This window comes from Microchirus variegatus (assembly GCF_963457635.1).
Source record: "Microchirus variegatus genome assembly, chromosome: 8".
Lineage (NCBI taxonomy): Eukaryota > Metazoa > Chordata > Actinopteri > Pleuronectiformes > Soleidae > Microchirus > Microchirus variegatus.
The window spans coordinates 17,756,525-17,777,034 of record NC_139809.1 but is presented as its reverse complement, the minus strand read 5'-3'; the positions used below and the strand labels follow the sequence as shown (position 1 = coordinate 17,777,034).

General features: G+C 44.8%; 1 protein-coding gene across 1 annotated transcript; it reads right to left on the bottom strand.

Moving 5' to 3' along the window:
* Window positions 1–1,790: 1,790 nt before the first annotated feature.
* Window positions 1,791–18,700, bottom strand: ftsj1 (FtsJ RNA 2'-O-methyltransferase 1). Its single transcript, XM_083893962.1, has 11 exons — window positions 18,650–18,700; window positions 17,608–17,745; window positions 16,180–16,249; window positions 15,968–16,070; window positions 14,870–14,948; window positions 14,739–14,791; window positions 13,975–14,028; window positions 3,659–3,761; window positions 3,482–3,565; window positions 2,869–2,972; window positions 1,791–2,533 (listed from the first exon to the last, which is right to left on the bottom strand). Exons 2-11 carry the CDS (start codon window positions 17,726–17,728, stop codon window positions 2,366–2,368), a joined length of 939 nt encoding a protein of 312 aa, XP_083750088.1. The 5' UTR covers window positions 17,729–17,745; window positions 18,650–18,700; the 3' UTR covers window positions 1,791–2,365.
* Between the last annotated feature and the right edge of the window lie 1,810 nt (window positions 18,701–20,510).

Sequence of the window (20,510 nt, the reverse complement as noted above, 5' to 3'; positions counted from 1 at the left end):
AAAGTCATTATGAGTTCTAACATTTCAGGCAGTTGTAGTCTGAGTTCCCAGGTACTCCACTTTGCCAAACTTTGACCGTTAATGCCACATCTCAGTCTTTCCATAGAAACATAGTCTGATATCAAAGACTTCCACAGATATGTTGAAGGAGGTTCATCTCTTTACCCACTTGGTCATAACAGCCTTTCAGACCAACATATGCATAAATGTACAGTGTATTTATGTGATCTTAGTGAGTCAGGGTTACATCCAAATAGACATAAAATTGCTGCTGTATTATCACACTAACTTCATCACATACGGTTTGCCAAAAGCGTTGAATCTTTTCACAATCCCTGTGGCAGTGAAATCTTGTCCCTAAAATAGTAGTACATTTTGCGCAGTTTGGAGAGGCCCCTGCTGTATTTACTATACATATGGATATTAAAAAAAATGGAAATACTACGTTTTGGCGCCCCCTCTTGACGGCAGTTTAACATTTTTACATTTGCAGTTTAAATTCTGCTGTATAGCTTTTTCTTTTTTGTGGCATTTTATCTGCGTCCTCTGTCTTTATGGTTTAGACGTGTAATTGTTTTTCGGTGGTGCAGAAGCAGCGCTCAACTGTCACAAGTGTGGACGGTGCCCTCTTGTGGTCATAGTTGACACAGCCTGTATTTTGATTGTACTCGCCGTAGTGTGGGTTATACCCATGGATGTATTATATCGCATGTGTCAAACTCAAGGCCCGGGGGCCAGATGTGGCCTGTCACGTCATTTTATGTGGCCCGCGAGTGATAAATTGGTCTTAAAAATTCGTGTTAGTATAGGTCTATGCTGCTTTAAGGCGTGCGTTGACCATAAACTACATTTCCCACAATGCATGGCGATTGCGTTACCCGCAAAGTGACGGCAGTGTATATGCATCATGCGATGAGTGAAATTGAATTGAAGTAATAAGTACATTAAGTTATTTAGTAATATGTTACAGAGTAGTTACCTTTAGTTTACATTATATTTGGTTACATTTAATTATATTTATTCTGTATGACAGTTACATCTGACCCTTTGAGGGTAACCATTGTGGCCACTGTGGGTACTGCAACAGAAAACCCCATAAAACCCCATAAAAGCCCAAAAAGCAATTTTCCCATTGACCGCAATAGTAAAAGAGACGCCTGTAAAAGTGTCCACAGGACACCTCGAGACATGGACACGGGCTTTTATAGATCTTTATATGGTAGTGACACTACTGCGCATGCTCTATGGGCCCCATAACCCGGAAATAAACACGGAAGTCAAAACAATTTTTGGCATATGCGCTGGGTGAGCAGCTTCATAGGAATGAACGGAAGCGACCCATATTATACATCCATGGGTTATACCCATAGACATATAACAGTAGACGCCGCATCGACCGCTACTGCCTATTGGCGCTGACGTGTGTGTATGTATATATATATATACACATATACACACATATATATACACACACATATATGTATATATACATACACACACATACATATATATATATATATATATATATATATACATACACACACGGTATATATCAGAGAAAATGAAAATATATATAATTCAAATACAGAGAGCGATACCAAATAACAGGCTCTGAGAAATGAACACTTTCCCAAAATAATACAAATACACCCTGAATTTGAACACACTACAGACACAGAGAAACTCTCATATTTACTTGGGGAGATCACAACACAGTGTTTATTGTTTTTCCACTATTATCTTGATTTTACATATGATATCTTTCCCTTTTCCTTTTAAATTTTATGGAATCTCAATATTACTTAACAGAACAGATGCCTCTGGAGGCTGAATCGTTAACTGCAGCCCACACCAGAGACACTGGATGGAACAGTAATTAACAACTGACAAAATCAGTTTTAGGTTCAATTAATCACCTGTTCTGGGTAATGTTCAATCCTACTTGTAAAAAGTAATCCCTCGAGCCTTTTCTCAATATCCATACTTGTGCGTACTTGTCCGTACTTGTCCGTACTTGTGAAAACATCATCAGCCTCAGTCTGTTCTAATTCTAATTTAATCCTGCTTCATGGAATAACTCGCAGCTATTGTAAAACTCGAAAAACCTTCTGTTTCACTCATTAGATGAGATTTTCCCACCACCCTTGTGAAAGTTAAACAAGTTTATTTCATAAAAACAATTTATTTTTAGTTCACTTCATCATATACGTTCATATACTTCACCAAAGACTGACTTTATTTATAAAATATGAACAGCAGTCACCAAGTGTTCTCCATAAAAACAGACAAAACAGAAACAGAATTCAGATAATATGCTGCTCCCCCTGAAAGGATATCGGTCTTCTTGTGAAAGGAAGCAAGATGTTCATTGAGTGTGAGACTGCTCTGTCAGTCGCTCTGGCTCTGGACAGACGGACGGCGTGTCCTCTCTGGACAGCAGGTTGTTTTTGCGGAGGTGACAGGCCTGCTGGTATGGTGGCTGGATGGGCGGCTGCGTGGGCGGCGTGTACTGGTACGGTTTATCAGAATCCAGCTAAAGAAAAGAAAATCATGCATGTTTGTGCAAAGAAATCAATCAATAAATAATATTGATTATTAATCGATTACTACATTTATCTGCAGCTATTTTGATAATAGATTGATTGGTTTAAGTTTTTTTTTTATATAATTATGACAGGTTTTCTGATTTTCAAGCCTCTTTGAAAATTTGAGATCGTCATCATTTACAGGAAGCGAGAACAAAAAATAACTGTTAGTTATTTAATAATTATGTGTATATATATATATATACACATATATATATATGTATATACATATACATATATATATATATACATATACATATACATATAAAGTGCCTCTCCTCACCTGCAGAGGGTAAGTCCTGTCTGAGTCGAAGGCGCTGAGGTCACCACAGGCCAGGAAGGGGACAATTACACGGTTTGGACCGTCCAGCTGGTTGAAGTCCACATCTCATGGACACAGAGCAAACACAAAACAGGCAAAATAGAATGAAAAACCCTGAAGACTGGAGAGTTCTCAGTTTTTTCTATCTTCTCAAATATATAATTTACATTTATAGATTTTAATAGGTGGGACTTTTGAAAAGGGGCTTAATTGTGATATTTATTAAATAGATTTATTATGCATTTACTTTACATATGTATTATTAATAGGAACACATTTATTCTAAACATATTGTTTTCTTTACAGTTCTGCGGTCCAACATAATTTAGGACTCTATTTTTATATTTGTCATATTTAATTGTGCAAAATAATTCAAATCAAATAATCATCGTTATTATGATAATAATAAGGGAATAAGTCTTTCCATGTGTTTTCATGGAGCATAAGCCTCCAGGTCTCTGTCACAGCTTATTATGATGATGTCAGTACATTAAACACAAGTACACTTCAGACACAACAATGCACTCGTCTCCACCAAAATGACCATACTATGTGAAAAAGGCCTGATAGTTACCATAGGCGTGATCCAGCAGAGGGTTGGACATGTTTGGGACATAACCTTCAGGAGGAGAGTAATTCTGACACACGACAAACGCCTCTGCACACACAGTTCAAAAATATCATCAAATGTGCACAGTTTAAACAACAGCTCATTTCTGTGACTGCAGTCCACAGGGAGAGATAAACTCACCAATGCTGGAGTTCCTGCTGCTGCGGGGCTTAGCACAGGTCACAGCACTGAAGAAGATCTTCAGCTGAGAGTAGAGCAGGACCACATCTTTGCCTCTGAAGATCTGAGACACACCAGATAGGACAGAGGGTTCATACAGCCTCTACTACATCAGAAAATGTAGTGTGTCGAGGATTGTGAACAAGTCTGCTGTTGTTTTTATGTCCTTTATGTAGCACCTATGTCACACAAATTTAACACTGAAGCTAATGTGTAACAATAAAATACAACAATAGGCTAGTGATCAGAAGACTAAGGTACGACCAAAGGAGGGAGCAGACAGAGACTGAGGTTGCTGGTTGAATGATACCATGTATTTTTATATAGCAAAAAGTGCAATGAAAAACCCACAACAATAAAGTGATATTATATACAGTGAACCGGCCGATCTGCTAAAGGCAGACAATTAAAGAATTACGGTAAGTTAACTTTTTTCAATCATTTGCATATATGCACATTCAGATATTCATGATTCAGATTCATCAACAGATAACAAAGTCAGAGTCAGAAATAAGCAAAAACCCATACGCTTGGTTCATTATGAACACCAAAAAGATGATCCCAGCTGCCCCTCCACAGTTTATGTAAACCCACGTCTGGGTTGGGGAATTGAGTCCAGGGGAAATGAGTGGGAAAGTGTGTAGGGGAAGGATGTGTGTGCGTGTGTTGGGCAGGGGCTGAGCGAGTGGGTGAGAGTCTTTTACTGGGCTACAAAGAGCCCCCTACCAGCCTGGCAGGAGGGATGCGACTCATTCGACAATCTGTCAGTCCGTGGCTCCTTTAGCTCGCCATCTATAAGATCCTGGTCAAGAGAACAGGACCAAAGTTCCTTATAACATTCACCATGGTTTCATACATCAATCAATACATTAATCCACATGATTCAACAAAGTACTCATTGCACTAATGTTATATTCTCAAAGTCATGATTTAGCAAATATAAATATAAATAGAAAAATAAGTAGCATCTGTATCTATCATCATCATAACCAGCAGTTACAACAATTAGCAACATGATTCATTATTAAACAGACATGATACATCATCAATACTCTTTAAACCCATTACAGCAATATACTTTACATTCATTCTCAAAAGAACCCTTGGCTTCCCATTACAAAAGAAAAGACCCAGGCCTGTTTGCTAAACAGCGCTAGCCACCTCCATTAAAGTGAATGGCGGCCGCGGCTAATGCTAGCGGCTAATGCTAATGCTAACGGCTACAAACAATTTGACTCACCGGCCGTCCGCTGCGCACTACACATACGTTCGGCCGTCGCGGTCTCGGCACGGCAGTTGCGACACGGTAAGGGGCTCCTGTAGCTCGTCTCTCATGCAGCTTCCCCACTACTCCCTCTCTGAGACTGAACTGCAGCGGCTCAATACTAAACGTCGGTTGGTTGCGCCGACCCACGTGACCCCGTGACGTCACCGGGTGACCCAGGTGACCATCCCGCGAGATTTGGACATAATACCGTGAGAGTTGAGAAACAGATACCCTGTGAGTGAGGGGTTTATCACCCCTGTTACACACTCCCCCTCTAAAACCATGCAACTCCGGTGCATGCTACACTACCTGGACCCGTGAACATGCAGGGGAATGGGACACAGGACTGGCAAACGATTCACCGTACGCATCAGCCAAACTATGAAAAAGTGTCTGCACAACAGAAATTAACGGATTACCCAACCCGGTGTACTGCAGACGCTTGGGCGGTTGCCGCTGCCTCGAAGAACGACGGATAGACTGACCCGGTTCGACAACATCTAAATCACCCCCACCTTCAGAGTCTAAACCAGCGATGGGTATTTCAGCGGCACGCTGTGATTGAACGACCGAATCAGGGGATGTCTCTACAGGGCCGTCGAGCTCCCCATCTTCCTCTGATGGCAGGGTGTCAAGAATGGAACTGACCTCTTCAGGCTCTGTTAAGTACTCTCCATCTTCCTCCTCAGACGCTCCAGAGACATCCTCTTCCACACTGAGCAAAGGTGGATCCACAGCACCAGTCACCAGAGAACCCTCCTCGACCTCCAGCAGGTTCCTTGCAGGTGAGTGCATTGGTTCAGCCAACGCTGAGTTGGTGGATGACAGCTGGGCAGGAAGAGTTCCATCTACACAGAACTGTACAGTTGCTGGGATTGAAACCTGGGCAATTCTCCCCTCCTCTTCCTCACTCAGGTACTCCTCTGGGTCTACAACCGGCTTCTTCAGACTGCGAGTTTGAAGTCTGTGTGCAGATGTAACAGGTTGCAGTTCTGGCTCTTTACTGTCAGGTAGGAAACCACACGGTAGCAGGAGGTCCCTGTGCAATGTTCGAGTTTTCCCAGATGAATCCGTCTCTGGTCGCACTGTGTAAACTGGAAGGTCGCCAGCACGGTTAACCACAACATAGATGTTTCTCTCCCACTTGTCCTCCAGCTTATGTTTTCCACGGAGTCTCACGTTCCGGACAAGCACTCGATCCCCTTCTTCCAGGGCGGAGGGTCTCACCCTCTGATCAAAACGAGTCTTGTTCCGTTCTGCTGACTTTGCTGCATTCTTGGAAGCGACTTGGTAGCTTTCCTCCAGGCGAGAGCGAAGAATCTGCACATATTTCGAATGTGATGGGACAGACTTGTCCCCCGCTGGCAAGCCAAAAGCGAGGTCCACAGGTAATCTCGGAGAGCGACCAAACATGAGCTCATAAGGAGTGTAGCCTGTGACCTCGTTTCTGGTGCAGTTGTAAGCATGGACCAGGGGTTTCACATACTCCTTCCATCTTTGCTTCTGTTCCGGTCCCAACGTACCCAACATACTCAGCAGCGTCCGATTAAACCTCTCTACTGGGTTGCCACGGGGATGATATGGCGTGGTACGGGTTTTCTGAATGCCGGCGATGTCACAGAGTTCTCGAATTAAATGGGACTCAAAGTCGCGGCCTTGATCTGTGTGCAGACGCTCCGGGATGCCATAATGCACGATAAAATTCTCCCACAGACATTTAGCAACCGTCTTCGCCTTTTGATTGGCAGTTGGAAAAGCCAGGGCGTATTTGGTGAAATGATCTGTGAGGACCAAGATGTCTTTGGTGTTACTCTTATCTGCCTCGAGCGTCAGGTAGTCCATGCACAACAGTTCGAGCGGCCGGCTGGTCCTGATGTTCACCAGCGGTGCAGCCCGCTCCGGCAGGGCTTTCCTTCGAACACAGCGATCACAAGTCTTGATTTTCTTTTCCACATCTACAGCCATACGTGGCCAGAAGAACCGAGATCTCACCAGGTCAAGGGTCCTCTCGACCCCCATATGCCCCATGTCGTCATGGAGGCTGGTGAGAACTCCTTGACGCAATTCCTCTGGCAATACGAGCTGAAACGACAGATGGTCTCCATCCTGCCTCCTCCTGTACAGAACATCGTCCTGGAGTTCAAGGCGATTCCTTTCTCTCAACAGCAGGCCCAGATCTGGAAGTTGTTGTCGTACGGTGGGCGGCACACTCTCACCAGTTTCGATGTGAGAGATTACTTCCTTGAGACTGGGGTCCGCTCTCTGCTTCTCCCGGAGGCCAGACGGGGACAGTGAAGGCACAACTGGCAGCCCTTGAGGAGACTCGCTGGCATAACAGTCAGGAATGACAGAGACTGACATGCTCAACGACTCCACCAAGGAAGCGCCGCTCTCAGGGGGACTTGAAACTCTCACCAGACAGCTGTGACAAATACTCCGACCCGTTCCAAGGGTCGCAAGGGGTCAACCGCCCTGAACCACGATGCTAACCAGCATTTTAATGAGAAATGGACACCAAAGTGCCAGCTTGCGTTCGAAACGCTGATCAACAGACTGACGACATCTCCCGTGCTTGGCTTCGCAAATCCAAAGCAGCCCTACATCTTGCATACCGACGCCAGCACCACAGGTCTGGGAGCAGCACTCTATCAAGAACAAGAGGGACAATTACGTGTCATAGCGTACGCCAGTCGGGGATTGTCTGCTAGTGAGTCTCGATATCCAGCACACAAGCTGGAATTTTTGGCCCTGAAGTGGAGCGTAACAGAAAAATTCCACGACTATCTGTATGGGAAGTTCTCTAGCGACTTTCCTTCTGTTTTGTTTTGTCAGTCGTTAAGCCTTTATAATATTAATAAAAAGTTTTTATTAAAAACTAATATGCGGAAGGACGACATGTCAGTCGAGTAAACGGAACATTCACGTCGATTTATCGCTTGTGGTTAGCTGCACATTTGTGGGCTCAGCTCCTGTGAAAATGGAGGAGCTCTACACTTTAGAGCAGGAGGTGGGAAGAGGCAGCTACGGTGTTGTCTTTGAAGGACATATATCCAAAACAGGACAGAGGGTGGCTATCAAGCGGCTGCCCTGCAACAACCCGGAGGGCATTGAACTCTACCTGCAAGAGCTGTGGGCCATGAGAGCCACAGCCAAGAACCATGTCAATGTCATAGCACTCCACAGCTGTCTCCTGCAGACAGGCCCACAGAGCCTGAAACCCCTAAGGCCAGGAAAACTGCCTCTATGTCTGGTTGAGAGTGTGCTGAAGGGCGGTGTCATTAGAGCACCACAGAGTCCGGAAACAAATACTACCCAGAGGAGGTCTAATTCTGTCTCCAGGCTTCAGGACATGAGCAACACAGTCCAGGCTAGGTCAAACTTCCAGGAAAAGCCAGGGCGTATTTGGTGAAATGATCTGTGAGGACCAAGATGTCTTTGGTGTTACTCTTATCTGCCTCGAGCGTCAGGTAGTCCATGCACAACAGTTCGAGCGGCCGGCTGGTCCTGATGTTCACCAGCGGTGCAGCCCGCTCCGGCAGGGCTTTCCTTCGAACACAGCGATCACAAGTCTTGATTTTCTTTTCCACATCTACAGCCATACGTGGCCAGAAGAACCGAGATCTCACCAGGTCAAGGGTCCTCTCGACCCCCATATGCCCCATGTCGTCATGGAGGCTGGTGAGAACTCCTTGACGCAATTCCTCTGGCAATACGAGCTGAAACGACAGATGGTCTCCATCCTGCCTCCTCCTGTACAGAACATCGTCCTGGAGTTCAAGGCGATTCCTTTCTCTCAACAGCAGGCCCAGATCTGGAAGTTGTTGTCGTACGGTGGGCGGCACACTCTCACCAGTTTCGATGTGAGAGATTACTTCCTTGAGACTGGGGTCCGCTCTCTGCTTCTCCCGGAGGCCAGACGGGGACAGTGAAGGCACAACTGGCAGCCCTTGAGGAGACTCGCTGGCATAACAGTCAGGAATGACAGAGACTGACATGCTCAACGACTCCACCAAGGAAGCGCCGCTCTCAGGGGGACTTGAAACTCTCACCAGACAGCTGTGACAAATGGCGGCCACAACATCTGGATCAAGCTCAATCGCCGTCTCATCCACATGGTCACGGGTGAACTGCTGGACCATGTCCCATTCTTTTTGACAGCGGTCTTCATCCGGCAGGTCATGGGGCCTTCGAGAGAGGGCGTCAGCGTCTCCGTTCTGGCTGCCAGCCCGATACTGGAGTTTAAAATCAAAGGTGGACAATGCAGCAAGCCACCTATGACTGGCAGCATCAAGCTTGGCAGAAGACAAGATGTACGTCAGGGGATTGTTGTCTGTTACGACGACAAAACTTGTCCCATACAGATAGTCGTGGAATTTTTCTGTTACGCTCCACTTCAGGGCCAAAAATTCCAGCTTGTGTGCTGGATATCGAGACTCACTAGCAGACAATCCCCGACTGGCGTACGCTATGACACGTAATTGTCCCTCTTGTTCTTGATAGAGTGCTGCTCCCAGACCTGTGGTGCTGGCGTCGGTATGCAAGATGTAGGGCTGCTTTGGATTTGCGAAGCCAAGCACGGGAGATGTCGTCAGTCTGTTGATCAGCGTTTCGAACGCAAGCTGGCACTTTGGTGTCCATTTCTCATTAAAATGCTGGTTAGCATCGTGGTTCAGGGCGGTTGACCCCTTGCGACCCTTGGAACGGGTCGGAGTATACCCCCTCGTCAGGTCGTTCAACGGCTTTGCAATTTCGGCATATCCCTTGATGAATCTGCGGTAGTATCCTGCAAATCCTAAAAAGGATCTCAACTCCTTCAGCTTTTGGGGGACTGGCCAGGACTTCAGGGCACTGATTTTCTCCGGATCCGTCTCCACACCCTGCTCCGAGACGATATGTCCCAGGTAACGCACCGACGCTTGAAAGAACTTGCACTTTTCCAGGGACAATTTGAGGCCATAGTCTCCAAGCCGGTGAAGCACTCTCAACAATCGCCTCTCGTGTTCTTCAAGGGTGTCTGAAAAGATGATCAAATCATCCAGGAAGACCAAAACCTCCTTGAGGTGCAAGTCACCCATGCACCGCTCCATGAGCCGCTGGAATGTACTTGGCGCATTGGTTACGCCTTGCGGCATTCGATTGAACTCCCAAAAGCCCAGTGGAGTTACAAACGCAGTCTTGGGTTTGTCAGCTTCTGCCATTTCAATTTGGTAATACCCGGATTTGAGGTCAAGGACACTGAACCAACGTGAACCGGTCAGTGCCGCAAACGACTCCTCCAAATTCGGTAGTGCGTAGTTGTCTTTCACAGTCTGGAGGTTAAGCTTGCGGTAATCAATGCACAGCCTCACATCTCCATTCTTCTTACGTACGACCACGATGGGAGAAGAGAAGGGTGATTCAGATTCCCTTATCACTCCTGTCTTCAGCAGGTCCCGCAGATGGTCACGAACTGCCTCAATATCACGAGGATGAATGGGACGAGCTCGATGCTTGAATGAGGTCCCATCATGGAGGTGGATGTGATGCTTCACACGATCGGTACGCCCAAAGTCAAGATCATGGTGCGAGAAAACCCCTGGCATCTGCTTGAGCTTGGATACGACCCGCTCCCTCCAATCCGGGGGAATTGGAGAATCTCCAAAATCAAACTCCAAGTTGCTTTCTTCCGGGCTCTGCACTTGGGTAGTGGAGACACCTTGAGTCAAAATCCGAGGTGACCCGGAGAGTTCAGCAATGACGCCCAATGGCTGAAGTGTGATGTTCTGGTCGGATTCATTGGTGATCACAACAGGGATCCGGTGAGGTGCGTGGCTGGGCAGAGAAACAAGACAGTTCCTTACACACAAACCTCCAGGCAGTGGGGTGGACGGCTGTTCCACAAGGACACACCTGCCAGCTGATGATAAACTTGCACGGACGGAGCCCCTGATGACCATGGTGCAGCCTGCTGGGACCTCAAGTGGAGATGCACCCGCCAATCTCACTACGCCAGTGCTCTCCCCTTGGGCCTGTTGGTGTCTCAGCTGCAGCAATTGGAGGACAGCTCCGTAGCCATGCCGGGATGGTTTGTAGCTGGCACACTCACTTTCCAGACGCTGCTCATAAAGCAGATCCAATGTGTTCATTCCAATCAAGACTTGTGCATGAAATCCTGGCCTGACATCCGGGACCACCAGTGCCACGGTACACACATCCATATCAGCACCAATGAACTCCTTCGGGAAAGTAATGGTCACCTCGATGTAGCCCAGATAGGGTACTTCTTGCCCAGCAGCACCCTCCACTTGTAGCAAATCACACAATGGCCTGACAGGTTGATGTGAGAAGTGTTGATTGTAGGTCGAGATGGGTATTGTTGTCACTTGCGATCCGGTATCCAGTAAGCATGAAAACTCTTGGCCAGCTATGCTCACCTGGCCAGTGCATCTGGACCCGATCAACCCCCGTGGCAGGTGCATAACCTCGGGGGACGCGAACTGTGCTTGATCTCTGCACCTCACTGGTTTCTGCATGATGGGACGTTGTTGGTCCTCCCCAGTTCCTGTTTGCCCCTCAACAGGAACCTGATTTAGTTTAAAGACGAGGCACTGTGAGGACTTGATCGTGACCACCTCTTCTGCCTCTCAGCGAACTGTTTTTTCTTCATAGCCACAAGTGACGGGTTCGGATCATTATCACAATTGGGTCGTATGTGTCCATCTTCTCCACAATTGTAACAATAACCTGGCTTTGGCCCTGAGGGCGGGGTCTTGTAAGAGGGACGGGGTGGAGCCTTGGTGGTCCTCATACTCTCACTGAGCCGACTGACATGGGTGGAATTGGGTGAGGTAGGCTGCTTTCGGTTGGACTGAGCAGTAAGGGCCGCCAGCTGCTTTTGAATGTCGGCAAGCTGCTGGGTGAGCTGCTGGGTGATGGTAGTCAGCACTTCCACTTTATCCTCTTCTGGGGCTGCAGAGGCGTACTGGGCGTGCGCCCCGGCTCTGGCTTTTGAGCCGAGGTGCTGCTTCATACGCTGAACCTTTGCCGCCCCACGATCCTCTTCCGTCCTCAGCAGCAGCAGCAGCTCAGCAAACGATGGAGGACGAGACTTGCGCTGTTTGAGCTGGAGCTCCGATATGAGCGTGTGTTGGGCAGGGGCTGAGCGAGTGGGTGAGAGTCTTTTACTGGGCTACAAAGAGCCCCCTACCAGCCTGGCAGGAGGGATGCGACTCATTCGACAATCTGTCAGTCCGTGGCTCCTTTAGCTCGCCATCTATAAGATCCTGGTCAAGAGAACAGGACCAAAGTTCCTTATAACATTCACCATGGTTTCATACATCAATCAATACATTAATCCACATGATTCAACAAAGTACTCATTGCACTAATGTTATATTCTCAAAGTCATGATTTAGCAAATATAAATATAAATAGAAAAATAAGTAGCATCTGTATCTATCATCATCATAACCAGCAGTTACAACAATTAGCAACATGATTCATTATTAAACAGACATGATACATCATCAATACTCTTTAAACCCATTACAGCAATATACTTTACATTCATTCTCAAAAGAACCCTTGGCTTCCCATTACAAAAGAAAAGACCCAGGCCTGTTTGCTAAACAGCGCTAGCCACCTCCATTAAAGTGAATGGCGGCCGCGGCTAATGCTAGCGGCTAATGCTAGCGGCTAATGCTAATGCTAACGGCTACAAACAATTTGACTCACCGGCCGTCCGCTGCGCACTACACATACGTTCGGCCGTCGCGGTCTCGGCACGGCAGTTGCGACACGGTAAGGGGCTCCTGTAGCTCGTCTCTCATGCAGCTTCCCCACTACTCCCTCTCTGAGACTGAACTGCAGCGGCTCAATACTAAACGTCGGTTGGTTGCGCCGACCCACGTGACCCCGTGACGTCACCGCCAGGTGACCCAGGTGACCATCCCGCGAGATTTGGACATAATACCGTGAGAGTTGAGAAACAGATACCCTGTGAGTGAGGGGTTTATCACCCCTGTTACATTTAAATACTGTGATCACTTGCATTTGGACTGGAATGATGGAATGACGGTGGATCAGTGGTAGAGCGAGACGTCTTTCAAATGCAAGGTGGTGGGATTGATTCCCGGCTTCACTAGTCTACATGACAATGTGTCCTTGGGCAAGACACTTGACTGACCACATGAATGTGTGGTTAGTCACCTGTAATGTTAGCCTACATGGTGACAACAGCAGTTCTCTCGAGTGGCTGTGTGTGTGTCCAAGCATTTGTGTGCATTTAGGGCAGGGGTGGGGGGCACAACACAAGTGCTACGCAAATGAAGACGGCATCTCACCCAAAATCCTGCACTCTGGTGGACAAACAAATCACTTCCTGTGTAAAGTGCAGCAATGTTGCTGGGCAACACAAAATCTTAAAGGGACACTGTGTAGTATTTATGAGTTTATATTACCCAAAATTCACTTTTTTATACATATTATGTGCTCCTGCATTGTCTAGTCGCTGTATAATATTCTTTGTTTCATTTTCGTATTGTTTCAAAAAGTCATGTAAAATAACATGGTCGCGGGCCGCTACTGCATTGCCACGACGCCATGTTTCTACGGGAGCCTGTATAGACAAACGCGAGAGCACAAATCAAGCGTCGCTTTACTTGTAGCGGAAGTCCCGCTTCTACTCTCTCCGCTTCGTCTGCTACGGCCGCGGTAGCTCGCCCTCTCCCTCGCCTCACGAACCTTATCTGCTGACACGGAGAAAGACGACGAGGTCAACAATTTACCGGCTGAGGATACCGTAGCGCTCAGGGAAGGGAGGGGGTGAGCAGAGGAGCAGTTCTTTGTTGTAAATTTCAGCCTCTCCTCTAGATGGCACTTTAAACTACTTACTTCACCTTTAATACTGCTATACTGAGAAACAGAGAGACAGTCATGCGGCGCTGATGGACTTAAGTGTGAATGGCTTGAATGAAGCAGACATTGCTATGTTTAAAATATAAACTGCAGCATTAATCAAACATGGACTCACTTTGGCCACAAACGTTCCTCCAGGTTTCAGGACATGAGTGGTGATATTGAGGGCCTGAAACACAAGCAGTTTAGATCGGATAAGAACAGTGCCACAGCAGCAGAGATAGTACAGATAAAGCTATTAAATAAACACTCACATGAACAATATAGAAAAGACTATAAAAAGGTAAAAATAGCATATACATTATAGACATATTTACCAGAATATATACAGTATGAACTTATTATTTACAGTTCAAACAGAAATTGTACAGCTTCCCAGTGCTGTGACGGTGTACTGCAGGGGGTTGAAGAGATTGTCCATCAGAGTTGATAGCTTAGCAATCACTCCCATGACCTACACTGGGTCAAGAGCTGATTTTTAGCTGAGATACTATACTGCTCCAGCAGACCACTCCATGCCACTACATAGTCATAGACGCTATTAAGGAGTTCTCCCTGCACTCCAAAAGACCTAATGCTGCGTTCACACTGGAGAAAAAATGGATGAGAAACGTATAATTTCTGCACCTGGAGCTCTACGCCACAAGTTATATCTCTTCTGGAAACAGCAGAGAAGAAACCGCCATCATGTGTTTTCACCCGTTGCCAGACACAACTTGGAGAGTTTCCGGCGAGACTTTTGCATAACGAGCAGCTAATTTGATGACTTGCTAGCTCAGTGTCATCTCCTATGTAAATTCACCGCCAGTTTTTTAACTTGTCAACACAACGTCAAAGAAGCATGTGAATACAGACAGACAGACAGACCTCTCTACTTACAGCTAACAGCAGCTGAGCCTGGATGTACTCATCCACATCATGGAGGCCAGTTACTGTGAAGACAGAACCAAGAAAAGTTTTGCAACACGGAGATAAAGGAAACTCAAGATTAGAGAAAGTGAACGTCATACCATCTGGAGCGCCATCACACACCACAAGGTCGGCAGGATGACCCTCAAAATGACGGATAATCTCCTGAGCTGTTGACACCTAAGAAGAAGAAGATGAGACTCTGACAGTTCAGCAATGACACCATTTTGACCCAATTCGCACCTAGTGTTAACATCTGTCCTGCGTGATCTGATCACAAATGTTCAGTTCTAAGTTTGAAAATGCTGATCCAATAGGACATAGAGCAAAGCTGTGGGTTAGAGTGTCGTCTTCCAGCCGAGATCAATCACAAGATGGAGAGATCTCAGGGTATATACTGTGTAATCTCACTTTGGAGTAGTGAATATGATGAAGAATTATACATTGGATCAAACAGTGCTTTGCATTATTAGAACACACTGACGTGTTCCCTCTGGACTATCTTTCCTAACCCAGATCTTTCTCCCATCTTGTTTTTATTTAAGAGGAATCAATAGGGTTAATAGATTGTAGGGTATCATAAGATACTGACTTTCCAGAGTAAAAGTACACATATAAATGTAGAAGAGTAGAGAGTAAAGTTGTCAGAAATATAAATAACAAAGTAAAGTACAGATATGTGAATGTAACAGATATATAATGTAACAAAGTATTTGTACTTCGTTGCATTTCAACACTGCTAATTTGTAAATATCTGAAGAAGTTGCCACCTGATCATTTGTATTTGTGGAGGGTGACAGTAGGATGCACTAATAGAATAAGGTTGGCAAACCTATTGTTCCAATGTTTATTTTTGTTGTTTCCTTTTGTTCATGTTGGTGTTTTGTATTGTGCCTTTCTCAAAAACTGAAAAGCATAAATAAAGTATTATGGTAAAAACCAGTCCTCCAAAACTACAAATGCCAAGTAACCAAGAAAACCGACCCCCCCCCCCCCAGTCTGTGTTTAAATGACGTGGGGGCCAATAAAAACTGTGGGGGTCGTTGAAATATAACTGAAAACCAAGGGCGTAGGTTTGTGTCTGGACGGACATGTCCCCACCAACATTTGGATCCAATTCCTTCACAGTGAAGTCTCTCTAATACGGTGTATTGGTGTATGACCCCCAACCCTGCCCCCAGCTCCATCCCCGTCCTTACCTTGGTGATGTCTCCCTGGATCTGAGTGACCCCTGGCAGAGGAGCCATGGCTTGAAGGTCCACAGCTACAATCTTCACCTCTTCAGCCTTCTCCTCCTGACCTCTAAGTGGAAAAACAAGTACAGAATTTGTTAATGAATAAGAATTAAATTAAATTCTGCCCAGGTGAATACACAGTATATAAAATATATATGTTAAAAATTAAAAAAAACCTGAGTTTGCGGCTGAGGACCTGACTCCAGCTGCCAGGAGCTGCACACAGATCCACTGCTCTGTTCACACCTGAGAGAGGAAGCAAAACTTGAACTTCAAGGTCGGGATGGGAATTGGTATTGGTCAGTATCTGTATTTGTTTCGAAATCTGATACAATCCAAAAATCCTTCACCTTAATCTGGGGTTGCACTGCTGGAATTTAGAATTTAGATAGAAACTACACCAGAAAACAGAATGTTGTTAATAATGGCAAGAACTGACTGACCTATTGGGAAAACCTCTTTACAACTGAGGAAGGGCAGCATCACAAGGGGAACTAGAGGGTTTGATATAGCCAACCATATTCTCTAACATGGACCGAGTTCAAAACAGCAGAACAAATGACACAGACGGCAGGTGTAAAGACAGGAGTGAAGATGAGGGTCCTTCTTAAGAAAAAGTCCAGAAAGTCATTTCATGTTTCAGAGGAGGCATCCAAACACAGCCTGTGGCAACAAAATAGTATTAATAAAGTATTCCATTTTAGCCTCTTCAACAGTGTTGTGGTAATGGCACCAGCAGTTCTTTAAGGTTTGAAATGACACCTGCAGTTTGTCCTTTTTCCACCTACGATCAGCTTTGTGGCACTCCAATCTGATGATGATGATGGGACACTGCGTAGTATTTATGGGTTTATATGACCCAAAATCCACTTTTTATACATATTATGTGCTCCTGCATTGTCTAGTCGCTGTATAATAGTTTTTGTTTCATTTTTGTAGTGTTTCAAAATGTCATGTGAAATAACATGGTCGTGGATCGCTGTTGCATAACCACTGTTACCAGCGAGACGCCGGAGCCTGTAAGGACAAACGCGAGAGAACAAATCAAGCTTTGCTTTACTTGTAGCGGAAGTCCCGCCTCCACTCTCTCCGCTTTGTCTGCTACGGCCGCGGTAGCTCGCCCTCTCCCTCACCGGCTTCTGACAGCTCTACCGCGGCCACGAAGAGCTGTCCCTCCTCCTCGCCCTCTCCCTCTCGTTGTCTGAATAAATACTAGAACCTCATCTGCTGACACGGAGAAAGACGACGAGGACGACATTTGACCGGCTGAGAATACCATAGCGCTCAGGGAAGGGAGGGGGTGAGCAGAGGAGCAGTTTGTTGTTGTAAATTTCAGCCTCTCCTCTAGATGTCACTATAAACTACTTACTTCCCCTTTAAGTCATTGTTCACTGATCACATTGTAATTACAGACTGTCAAACCTATTGCATGTCAGTAAGAACTCAATAAAAACTCGTAACAGGAACAATTTTTCTTTTTTAAATGTACTTTATCTGCAGGACGTTAGTTTCTCACAGGCAGTGTTGACCCTACAAAGTGAGGTAACTGTGAGGAAGGTCAGAGACCTGTCATAGTCCTGTCTCTGACGTGTGCTGGGTCTCACCTGTGAACAGATTAAACTCTTGGTCGAGCTGCAGCAGTTTAAAAGCGCTCCTTGCTCTCCAGCCCTCCTCTTTGGCGAGACGGTAGTAAATGTCCCGCTTGTCTTTGGAGGAGCGACCCATCTTGACCACCAAGTCCTCTGAAGGAATAAAAACACAAACGGGAAGGGGTGTCACAATCTCAATTGTAAAGTGAATATTGATCAAAACAAAGTCACAATCTCGACCTTCAAAGCAAAGGTGGAATCGAGGCTTTAACCACGCTCACAGTGTGATGTCCTGCATGTGTACCAGAGGGGACAACAGTGTTGTGGTTGTAGCCATTGGAGCACGTAGCACTACACGTTAGCTCCTCTCACATAGTGTGTAAACTATGTCATGAGCATGTAGCAAAGCACAGGATGTCTCCACATGCATCATAAGGACGTAGATCTATGGCAACAACTCCTCATTTGGAGCAAAAACATCCTCAAATTTCACCTTGTGCTGAAGTGATAACTTGAGCTATAGACGTGTTTGTAGCATCAAACTTGATCATCAAACTTATTCATCAGACATGTGATCTTATTCAGTGGTGGAAAATCCTGGTTTTTAACACTTCATTCACGTACTGGAACCACGCTACAAAATGCTAAGCAGGTCAAGAAGGTGTTTTTTTCCATGTATAATCATGTTATTGGAAGAGGTCAGATTTAGTGACCACAGACTGCTGGACCTTCAGAGCAACAGAGAGCTTCATGACTCTCTACGACTTCTCTTCTTTGAATGGTTATTGTTGTATTCATATTGTTCTTTTTACAGAAATGTCTTCATACACAACCCCGCCAATATCAGTGAAACTAATTTCACCGCAGTCTGTTTAGGATATTAGGAGCGACCATTTCTCTGCCTGTCTGTGTCTTAGACCGTGTCGAGACTGTGGTCTAAACCATCAGAACACAGGCTACACCGTTGTTATCCACAGCTACATATGCACACGTTGCTAAAACACTGCAGAATAAACTATACACCTTTTAAACAGATAATATTTTACGTTTTACTCACGTTCACGTGTCGCTTTAATACCGACGATAGGAGAACTTGTGTTGTGAGGTGTCCCCGAAACGCCTGTTCAAAATGACGTATTCATTGAGGACCGGGGAAGCTCCGCCCCCTCTCCCCCATTGCCTTGAAGACAATTTTGTCATGGTGGTCACTCGAGGTACTGCAACCAAAAATACTCATGCGGCCCAAAAAGCAATTTTCCCATTGACCACAATAGTAAAAGTGACCACAGGACACCTCGAGACTTGGACATAGGATTTTTATAGATCTTTATATTCTATGTTTTGATCAATGGAGTTTCATATTTGTAAAATCTTCCTAAAGACTATAAAAAGCCCAGTAATATATTATTACATATAAACAGGTCGTTCATTCCTACTGCTGTCTGTCTCTACAGACAGTGTGCAAACCAAATAACAATGTTTGTGTCACTGCTGTATTAGTCTGTTTTTTGTTTTTAATTGGTCTGTTAAGTTATTGTTTACAGTTTTTGTCTTCCGTTTTTTTTTTGCCTATATTTGTCTTATTTTTTATCTTAACCTAATATGCACCTTATTTACGATCACTCTTATCTTATTTCTTTCCATGTACAGTTTTTATAATATTTTGTAATGTATACTGAGCTGCTGGAACCCTGTTCTCTCCCCACTGTGGGATAAATAAAGCTATCTTATCTTATCTTATTTCCCAGAGTGACGTCACCAGGGCTGGACTGGAACCAAAAAATGGACCTGGCATCTTTGGCCATGGCAGCCCACCATGATTATAAGGAGGCGCATGACATAAAAGAGGATATATGCACACTGTATTGTTCCAAAAATTAAAATAAAGTGCAGTAGCTACATGGAAGAGAGTTAAACCATGTTTAAAAAAAATGAATATGCTCTTTCACTACTCAGAGACTTTCATCTTGGGAGAGATGGCCTCAGTGCAAATGAAAGTGGTTGTCAAAGAAACACTGCTAGAGATGTTGTGACGCCCCCCCTGCTGTGTTATGGCCTGTTTTGTGTGTTTGTGTGTCCCTCCTGTTGTGATCCAGCCTTGTAATTGGTGAGGAAATATGAATATGGATGATTATTTTTAATAATTAATTAATTCTGTTATCAATTTTCTTAAACCCCTTGCACGGGGCACCATTATGTTAGGATCAACAATAGTGGCAATAGTGACACACTTAGGTCCCAACATTGGCTAACCAAAGTCAAAACAGAATATGTCATCATGAACTTTGGTTCTGTTCCCTTTCCATCATCTGTGAAGACTTTTGTGAAATGTTGTAGTTTATGACCCCAAATAGTTGTGAAGCTCTTTGATTTCAAGGATGTGAAAATATTTATATGCAAAATAAAGATGACCTGATATTCATTGTTGCTTAAAAACAAAACAAAAACCCAACCTGCTAAATACTGTAAAAGTTTATCCATTTTAAAAATACAATAATATAAATTATATAAGAAAATATAATACATCCATCTCACCCTATCCCATGTGAAAATATAATGTTTTTGTATAAATGTTTTGTATCAGTTCTACATAAAGCCATACTTGGGAATAAGGACAGGAAATCATTAAAAGTGGTCACTTTGCCTCCAATTTCCTCTAGATATTGTTAAATGATGAGTCAATGTGTAACCAGAGTTCTGTGCCCCAGGTGCACTCTTGGTAAATGACTGTGGGAATAATACACAACTCCTTATATGGACATACTGATCATAGGTCACATCTTTCATGTTTCATCAGATTGTCTAAAGGTTGTGTTGGAAATGAAAAAAAGAGATATAAGACACTTTATTTCTTATATTATATGCATGTACGCTTTATATAACAAACTGAACTCACCAACAACAACAGCACAGACCAA